Raw genomic sequence first — 9,579 nt, 5'->3', positions numbered from 1 at the left:
CTTTTCCAATTTGCATTCCTTTTATTTCTTTTTCTTCTCTGATTGCCATGGCTAGGACTTCCAAAACTATGTTGAATAATAGTGGTGAGAGTGGACATCCTTGTCTTGTTCCTGATCTTAGAGGAAATACTTTCAGTTTTTCACCATTGAGAATGATGTTTGCTGTGAGTTTGACATATATGGCCTTTATTATGTTGAGGTAGTTTCCCTCTATGCCCACTTTCTGGAGAGTTTTTATCATAAATGGGTGTTGAATTTTGTCAAAAGCTTTTTCTGCATCTATTGAGATGATCATACGGTTTTTCTTCTTCAATTTGTTAATATGGTGTATCACATTGATTGATTTGCATATATCGAAGAATCCTTGCATCCTTGGGGTAAATCCCACTTGACCATGGTGTATGATCCTTTTAATGTGTTTTTGGATTCTGTTTGCTAGTATTTTGTTGAGGATTTTTTGGTCCTGGACTTTTGTTTGTTGGAAGATTTTTAATCACAGTTTCAATTTCATTACTTGTGATTGGTCTGTTCATATTTTCTATTTCTTCCTGGTTCAGTCTTGGAAGGTTATAGCTTTCTAAGAATTTGTCCATTTCTTCCAGGTTGTCCATTTTATTGGCATAGAGTTGCTTGTAGTAGTAGTCTCTTAGGATGCTTAGTGTTTCTGAATTGTCCATTGTAACTTCTCCTTCTTCATTTCTAATTTTACTGAGTCCTATCCCTGTTTTTCTTGTTGAGTCTGGCTAAAGGTTTATCAATTTTGTTTATCTTCTCAAAGAACCAGCTTTTAGTTTTATTCACTTTGCTATATTGTTTTCTTTGTTTCTATTTCATTTATTTCTGCTCTGATCTTTGTGATTTCTTTCCTTCTACTGACTTTGGGTTTTGTTTGTTCTTCTATCTCTAGTTCCTTTAGGTGTAAGGTAGATTGTTTGAGAGTTTTCTTGTTTCTTGAGGTAGGCTTGTATTGCTATAAACTTCCCTCTTAGAACCGCTTTTGCTGCATCCCATAGGTTTTGGATCATCGTGTTTTCATTGTAATTTGTCTCTAGATATTTTTTTATTTCTTCAGTGATCTCTTGATTATCTAGTAACGTATTGTTTAGCCTCCAAGTGTTTGTGTTTTTTACGTTTTTTTTCCCTGTAATTGATTTCTGATCTCTTAGCATTGTGGTCAGAAAAGATGCTTGATGTGATTTCAGTTTTCTTAAATTTACCAAGGCTTGATTCGTGACCCAAGATGTGATCTGTCCTGGAGAACATTCCGTGTGCACTTGAGAAGAAAATGTAATCTGCTGTTTTTGGGTGGAATGTCCTATAAATATCAATTAAATCTCTCTGGTCTGTGGTGTCATTTAAAACGTGTTTCCTTATTAATTTTCTGTCTGGATGATCTGTCCATTGGTGTAAGTGAAGTGTTAAAGTCCCCCACTATTATTGTGTTACTGTCGATTTCCTCTTTTCTAGCTGTTATCAGTTGCCTTGTGTATTGAGGTGCTCCTATGTTGGGTGCATATATATTTATAATTATTATATCTTCTTCTTGGATTGATCCCGTGGTCATTATGTTGTGTCCTTCCTTGTCTCTTGTAACATTCTTTATTTTAGAGTCTATTTTATCTGATATGAGTATTGCTACTCTAGCTTTCTTTTGATTTCCATTTGCATGGAATATCTTTTTCCATCCCCTCACTTTCAGTCTGTATGTGTCCCTAGATCAGAAGTGGGTCTCTTGCAGACAGCATATATATGGGTCTTGTTTTTGTATCCATTCAGCGAGCCTGTGTCTTTTGGTTTAGCATTTAATCCATTCACGTTTAAGGTAATTATTGATATGTATGTTCCCATTACCATTTTCTTAATGTTATGGGTTTGTTTTTGTAGGTCCTTTGCTTCTCTTGTGTTTCCCACTTAGAGAAGTTCCTTTAGCATTTGTTGTAGAGCTGGTTTGGTGGTGCTGAAGTCTCTTAGCTTTTGCTTGTCTGTAAAACTTTTGATTTCTTTGTCGAATCTGAATGATATCCTTGCCAGGTAGAGTAATCTTGGTTGTAGGTTCTTAACTTTCATCACTTTAAATATATCGTACCACTCTCTTCTGGCTTATAGAATTTCTGCTAGAAATCAGCTCTTAACCTTATGGGAGTTCCCTTGCATGTTATTTGTCATTTTTCCCTTATTGCTTTCAATAAATTGTCTTTGTCTTTAATTCTTGCCCATTTGATTACTATGCGTCTTGGTGTGTTTCTCCTTGGGTTTATCCTGCCTGGGACTCTCTGTGCTTCCTGGACTTGGGTGGCTATTTCCTTCTCCATGTTAGGGAAGTTTTTGACTATAATCTCTTCAAATATTTTCTCGGGTAATTTCTCCCTCTCTTCTCCTTCCCGTTCTTCTGCCTCAGTTATTCTGCTATTGATTCCTTCTAGTGTATTTTTCATTTCAGTTATTGTATTGTTCATCTCTGTTTGTTTGTTCCTTAATTTTCTAGGTGTTTGTTCTTTAATTCTTCTAGGTCTTTGTTAAACATTTCTTGCATCTTCTCAATCTTTGCCTCCATTCTTTATCCAAGGTCCTGGATCATCTTCACTATCATTATTCTGAGTTCTTTTTCTGGAAAGTTGCCTATCTCCACTTCATTTAGTTGTTTTTCTGGGGTTTTATGTTGTTCCGTCATCTGGTACAAAGTCCTCTGCCTTTTTGTTTTGTCTAACTTTCTGTGAATATCCCATTCTCCTTTTTAATGTATATTATAGTTTAGGTAATGCAGTGCATGTAGCTTCCTACTCTATTTTTAACCTATATTTGAAAAAATATGTGTATGGCCCTGGCCCCTATTCTAGTTCTAAATAATACCTAGTTAGGAACTTCCCTGGTGATCCAGTGTTTAAGAATCTGCATTCTAATGCAAGGGACATGGGTTCAGTCCCTGGTTGGGGAACAAAGATCCCACATGCCGCAGGGCAACTAAGCCCGCATGCTGTAGAGCCCACACGCCACAACTAGAGCTAGCCCCCGCACTGCAACAAAAGATCCCACATGCCGCAACAAAAGATCCCACATGCTGCAACAAAGATCCCTCGTGCCGCAACTAAGACCCAACATAGCCATATAAATAAATAAATAAATATTTTTTAAAAGAATAATAGGGACTTCCCTGGCGGTCCAGTGGTTGAGACTTTGTCTTTCAATGCATGGGGTACGTGTTCCATCCCTGGTCAGGGAGCTAAGATCCCACATGCCTCGTGGCCAAAAAACCAAAACATAAAACAGAAGCCATATTGTAACAAATTCAATAAAGACTTCAAAAATGGTCCACATCAAAAAATAAATAAATAGAGACTTCCCTGGTGGCACAGTAGTTAAGAATCCGCCTGCCAATGCAGGGGATACGGGTTCGATTCCTGGTCCGGGAAGATCCCACATACCACAGAGCAACAAAGCCCGTGCGCCACAGCTACTGAAGCGAACTGCATGCCACAGCTACTGAGCCCACATGCTGCAACTACTGAAGCCCAAGTGCTTAGAGCCCATGCTCCGCAACAAGAGAAGCCACCGCAATGAGAAGCCCATGCACCGCAACGAAGAGTAGCCCCCACTTGCTGCAACTAGAGAAAGCCCGCACATAGCAACGAAGACCCAACACAGCCAAAAAGAAAGAAAGGAAGGAAGGAAGGAAGGAAGAAAGAAAGGGAGGGAGGGAGGGCGGGAGGGAGGAAGGAAGAATTAGGTTACGTGCAGAGAATGTCTGCCTCTGTCTCTTTTAACATGCAAAAGTTTTCCAGATAGTAATCTGGAATTGCATTTAACAAGCTGACTACTCAAAAGAATTGCATGGGAAATTTTTTTAAAACAGATTTTTAGGTCCCAGCTCCTGGAGATTCTGTGTTTTGAAAAGGCAACTGGGCTGATTCCAAGTATTTGGAACAGATTTGGGTGTCACGGAAATAATGTTCTGTTTGTCATGAAAGTGAGGAGGGGAGAAGGGGAAGGAAAGGAGAATGTGAGAATATAAGAATATGAATGAATGAATTTGGGATGATAACTGGGTCAGGACTTGGTGTGGCTGAACCTCACTGCCTGATGCAAGAGGCATACCAGTTTCTAAAAGTTTTATGGACATGAAGATTACACACATTTTCATAAAGCGTCAAAGAAAAAAAGTACTGCTCTCTTTGCTTTTTGTATTCAGTGCCTTGATGGCAGATGCATTCATTTTTATTGTAAGCTGTTGGTATTTTCCACACACACTGCGACTTAATATAAACTGAACTTATTTTGAGTTCATATGCTAGCAGGCATAAATATGTTTGAAAGGGGGGCTTCCCTGGTGGCGCAGTGGTTGGGAGTCCGCCTGCCGATGCAGGGGACACGGGTTCGTGCCCCTGTCCGGGAAGATCCCACATGCCGCGGAGCGGCTGGGCCCGTGAGCCATGGCCGCTGAGCCTGCGCATCCGGAGCCTGTGCTCCGCAACGGGAGAGGCCACAGCAGTGAGAGGCCCACATACCGCAAAAAATATATATGTATGTTTGAAAGAATATCATGATTTTCTTGTTTTGAATGTATAAGAGAAAGAGGACACATAAATATGTTGTTCAGTATAATGCAGAACTAAAAGGGTTGAACTGAATCCTACTTTAGAAGGTGATTAGATATCCAAGAAGATAGTGGAAGAAGGCTAGATTGGATACATTTCATTTTAGGACTTTACAGACAGGAACTTTTCTGTGAATATGTTACCACCTAACATTCCTAAAGTTTTTGGCTATTTTTCTTTGTAAAAGCATCACATAGCACTTAATAACCTTTACTTTCATACTGTTAGTTTGGGGTTTTGTTTGTTTTGGTTTGGGTTTTGTTTTTTTATATTATCTTCCCTATTACTTTTAACCAAACAGGCATTTTCCTGTGTGTCTTTTGGAACTCAGTGAATTTCACTCAGTGGGTGGGTTAGCAAGAGATTTAAAGTTTCAGTCCTTCCTTGTCTCTGTAAGGAAGGCTACTATTTGAGAATGAGCAGCTTATGATACTTATCTCCATTTCTGAAAGTGTTATCATTAACATATGTTAAATATCAATGTTATGATATCATGAATGCTCTGAAATGTGTCCAGGTCTCATTGACATTCCATAATTGGTAGAATACTGTCTTAGTTAAAGCACTCACTCTTGGGCTTCCCTGGTGGCCCAGTGGTTGAGAGTCCGCCTGTCGATGCAGGGGACACGGGTTCGTGCCCCAGTCTGGGAAAAATCCCACATGCCGCAGAGCACCTGGGCCCATGAGCCATGGCCACTGAGCCTGCGCGTCCGGAGCCTGTGCTCCGCAACAGGAGAGGCCACAACAGTGAGAGGCCCGCATACCGCAAAAAAAAAAAAAAAAAAAAAAAAAAAAGCGCTCACTTTTAAAAACAGTACCATGTGTTCACTCTAGTGCCACTCTTGGCGGTCCATCCCAGGGTACCATTGAGGGGAAATTGTTAGGACAGGAGTTATTCTACATCTCTAGCAACTAAACTTTAAAAAATATGATCCAATGTTATAACCATGATCTATTGCATTTCATGTAAAGAATTGAAGTAGTTGAGACCCAAGATGCCCTCAAGTAAAGAAAAGAGTCACTGTCCTCTGGCATCTTCATCTGTTGCACTTCAGGAACCAGACCCCTGTTTTGCCTATGTCATCTTAGGCATAGCAAAGTAATGCATCAGCAACCATTGCTGCAGTTGCTCTGATAATTACTGTTGTGTAAATCTTACCTTTATCAACGGACTTCCCTAGACTCAGCATCTATCAACTGAAAAAAGATTGAATTTGTCAAGTGTTTCTTTAAAAAAATTATGCTTGTTGATTGTATATTTTCTCTTATGAAAAAATATCTATTGAATTAAAAGATTTTTTTAGTGTATATATTATGCCCCTTTGTCCCCACCACCTCCAAATGCATTATTTGCTTCAAATGTGAAATTGTTTACAATAAACATGTTAACTTATTACATGTGATTATACAGTATGTGGTCCTTGATGTATTTCTGTAAAGTAAAGGTCCCAATTTAATTCCAGGATTGTTATTCCACATGACTCTTTTTTTTCTTCTCCTCTAGACTTCTCCAAAGAACGCTGGGACAGTAGGTGGAGTGCAAAGTTGTATTGTGTTGCCTTCCTGCTTTTTTTGTTGCCTTCCTGCTTTTTTTTTATTATTCTTGGCCCAGTCTTGGCTGCTCCTTTCTCTGCCACTAAAGCTCACTCACTAAACCCTGCATGTGTGGTCATTATGAGGGACTCGTGGCCTTTCATTTCAATCCTGCACATTTATCATGTCAGTTATGTTTCTTGTCAAATCTTTAGAATCAGGATTGTCCCTAAAGCAATATTGTAATAAGCAAACTGAAATCTCATCTCTACTTTTAAAAAAGTTTTCCTTTATTTTGAAGCACTTTCTAATACCCCTGCCCCACCCCGCCCCCCAAGCCCCTTCCAATACTCCACAACTACCTAAGGTCTTTTTTGCGAAGAGAGAAAATAATCTGATAACATATACAAGTAAGGTGTTATTACTTAAGTGTTACCCCCCTCCCTGAACTATTTATATACTGAAAAAGGAGGGCAGGGAGAGGGCAGTGTTTAACAGAGAATAATGACTCACTCACTGATGGTAGAATTCTCTGCTTCAATGACACAAGAGATAGTGGTGTTAGCTGGGACAGGCCTTCCCCCATGCCAAGAGGATGAGCATAGCAACAGCAGTAGCCTACATTGGGGCAAGATCTCATGCACATTGGGAAGATATCCACATTTGTGCGTGTGTGTGCCTTTAAGAGATTTGAGCTGGTTATGATCATCTCATTGAATTTTTGTCCTAAAATGATGTCAGCTCCGTTTGGTTCCTTTTCCTCCTTAGTAAATTATCTGTTATGGATTTTGATGTTTGGTGTCCATGTGATGTCAAGGAGTCTGTCTGCATGATTATTTTATCATTGCTTTGATCCTTTCCAACTACCACAGGAAGAGAGGGGAAGGGACATTTTCAAGATTGTGCTGAAATAATAAATTGGCTGTTCTCTTCCCTTTCTCCCTCTCACCATGCAACAGAAGAAGCAGGTCAGCCCACTGCAGACCCAGGCATGGTCATGGACAGTGTGGAAGCAGGAGACACAACACCTCCTACCAAAAGGAAGAGCAAGTTCTCAGGCTTTGGCAAGATCTTCAAGCCCTGGAAATGGCGGAAAAAAAAAAGCGATAAATTCAAAGAGACATCAGAAGGTGAGATGTTAAGATTTAAATATATGTTCTGAGTTAGAGTTCCCCATTGGAAATACCTAACTTTTTCATTCTCTTCCCAAGTTTCTATAACCCCCTGTTTGAAAAGGGAATTGAATCTTTTAATTAAAAAAACAAGTGGTCACTCACTAAGCCATATATACTATATCCTCATTCCTAGGTTGGTATTTTGATAGGGTTCATGTTTATCAATTGAGTGGTGAATGGAGCTCTTGAACTACAGCAGATATAAGATGCCTCTTTTCTTCTATTCTGGCCACTTCCTCCCAGAAGAAGTTCATCCATAAATATCTTACTATTGCAATTTCCATTAAAAAAGGAGGGAATTCTCTGGCGGTCCAGCAGGTTAGGACTCCTCGCTTTCATTGCCAAGGGCCCGGGTGGCAGGCCAAAATTTTAAAAAAGGAAAAGCTAAACTTATGAAAGGATAGTTCTTTTTGGAAATGATATTTTCCCAATAGCACAGGTTGTGAATGAAATTAAGTTTTTAAATTCAAAGTTAGTTTTTGTGTTCTTTTCTTTCCTAAGAATAGAAAATTGAATCACTTTATTCTTTTACCTAAGGAGGTGAATTTTATCTGCCACATTTCTGAGTGTTGTTTTCCAATTTAATGTTAGTTTTAGAGCGAAAAATATCTATGCGAAAACCGAGAGAAGAGCTGGTTAAAAGAGGGGTTCTGTTGGAAGACTCTGAGCAGGGTGAGTTTGCAAATAGTATATGCCTGTCTCTGTACACTTGGTCTTTGGTTCTGACGAAGTATTTGAATTTTCTTTCTTTATTATTGCTGTTGTTGAGAGGGAAGGGGGCTTAAAAAAACTGTCCATGCATCTAGAATATATATTTTTATAACTTCTGTTAGAAAAGAAAAAGGCAATGCGGTAGAAAAGTCTGCAAAAGCATTGAACAGACAGTTCACTGAAGAGTACATACAAATGCCCAATAAACAAAAAGCTGGGCTTTTTACTTGATTAGTAATTAAGGGATACAAATTAAAACCAAAATAAAATAGCTCTACGTATAAACTAGAAAACCTAAAATTAATCAGATGACCAAGAACAAGAGTTGATGAGGGTATGAAATAAGTGGAATTCACATACACCTATTGGTGGAAGTGTTAAAGTGGAAGAATCACCTTGAAAAAAAGTTTAACATAATCTATGAAAGCTGGAGATACGTAAACCTATGTGCAGTCTTTGGTATATACCCAACAAAAATATGTATACATGTGTATCAGGAGATATGTATAAATACGCTCATAGCAGCAATATTTATTAACAGTAGAGCAAAATTGGAAACAACCCAAATGTCCATCAATAGTAAAATATATACATAATTTGTGACACAGTGATAAAATGAAATATTATACAGCAATGCAAACAAACTACACCTCCATGCTTTAATATGAATGTCATAAGTAATACTGAGCAATTGAAGTCAGTCATGAAAGAAAATATATTGTATCATTTCTGTAAGTGTGAAGAAAAAACAGTGTTTGGGAAAAAAAAAAAATGAGTTTAGTGAACTGTGTTAAGGAGAAAACTGGCCACCTCACAGAGAAAGGCCTAATGGCAGCAATGACTCTTACAAGATAGGAAATAATTAAAAGTTGAACTTGAGTTGAGATTGAGCTGAGGAATGAAAAGTTCTTCTTGCCCTTTTACTAATTTTTGCTTACAAATTCACTCCAAACATGCTTTTAAAAGATACTTTCTCCCAGTAAATGATCTAAAAAAAGGATTGTTTAGAAAAGTGGGTTGATTCTCCTGATTCTCAAAAGAAAATGGAAACTAACTTTTTGGACTAAAGCTCAGGGGGTTTTAGTGAATGAACTGTTGAAATAAATGCCTTCAAAACAGAAAAAAAAAGAAAAAGGAAAAACTGTTTGGAGATGCATGCTTATGTGGTTAAACTATAATAACACAAAGCAAGGATTATCATTTAAGAGTTAGGAGAGTGATTGATTGCTTTGTGGGGGAAGGAAAGGGATGTTACTAGGGAGAGAGAGAGGCTTCAGAGCTCTGAAAACATTTTATTTCCTAATGTCCATGATGATCACACAGGTGTTTTCCTTGTAATATGTCTTTGAAATTTACATTTCTATTTTGTACATTTTTCTCTACTGGTATTAAACTTGACAATGAAAAATACTAAATAATAATAAGATACTTCTATGGAATTCAGTGGCATACCATATATATTTGGTTGATTGATTGATTGATTGATTTTTTTTTTTTTTTTTTTTTTTTTTTTGCGGTACGCGGGCCTCTCACTGTTGTGGCCTCTCCCGTTCCGGAGCACAGGCTCC

The 9,579-nt window shown here is 38.3% G+C and overlaps 1 protein-coding gene across 7 annotated transcripts in view; it reads left to right on the top strand.

Annotated features, from left to right (window-relative positions):
- Positions 1 to 9,579, top strand: part of PHACTR4 (phosphatase and actin regulator 4) — an 85,010-nt gene that overhangs the window by 46,007 nt on the left and 29,424 nt on the right. For 3 of the 7 annotated variants that reach the window (XM_028487345.2, XM_007100893.4, XM_055083405.1), the window contains 3 exons: positions 6,097 to 6,124; positions 7,085 to 7,255; positions 7,892 to 7,972. In XM_028487345.2, coding sequence (XP_028343146.1) covers positions 6,097 to 6,124; positions 7,085 to 7,255; positions 7,892 to 7,972 — 280 coding nt within the window. The remainder of the gene's footprint in view (positions 1 to 6,096; positions 6,125 to 7,084; positions 7,256 to 7,891; positions 7,973 to 9,579) is intronic. The other 4 variants (XM_024125251.3, XM_024125249.3, XM_028487379.2 and 1 more) reach the window with 2 other exon arrangements.

The sequence above is a fragment of the Physeter macrocephalus genome, chromosome 3 (genome assembly GCF_002837175.3).
Source record: "Physeter macrocephalus isolate SW-GA chromosome 3, ASM283717v5, whole genome shotgun sequence".
In the NCBI taxonomy this organism is placed as follows: Eukaryota; Metazoa; Chordata; class Mammalia; order Artiodactyla; family Physeteridae; genus Physeter; species Physeter macrocephalus.
Note: the sequence above shows the minus strand (reverse complement) of the source record. Positions and strands in the feature narration are given on the sequence as shown.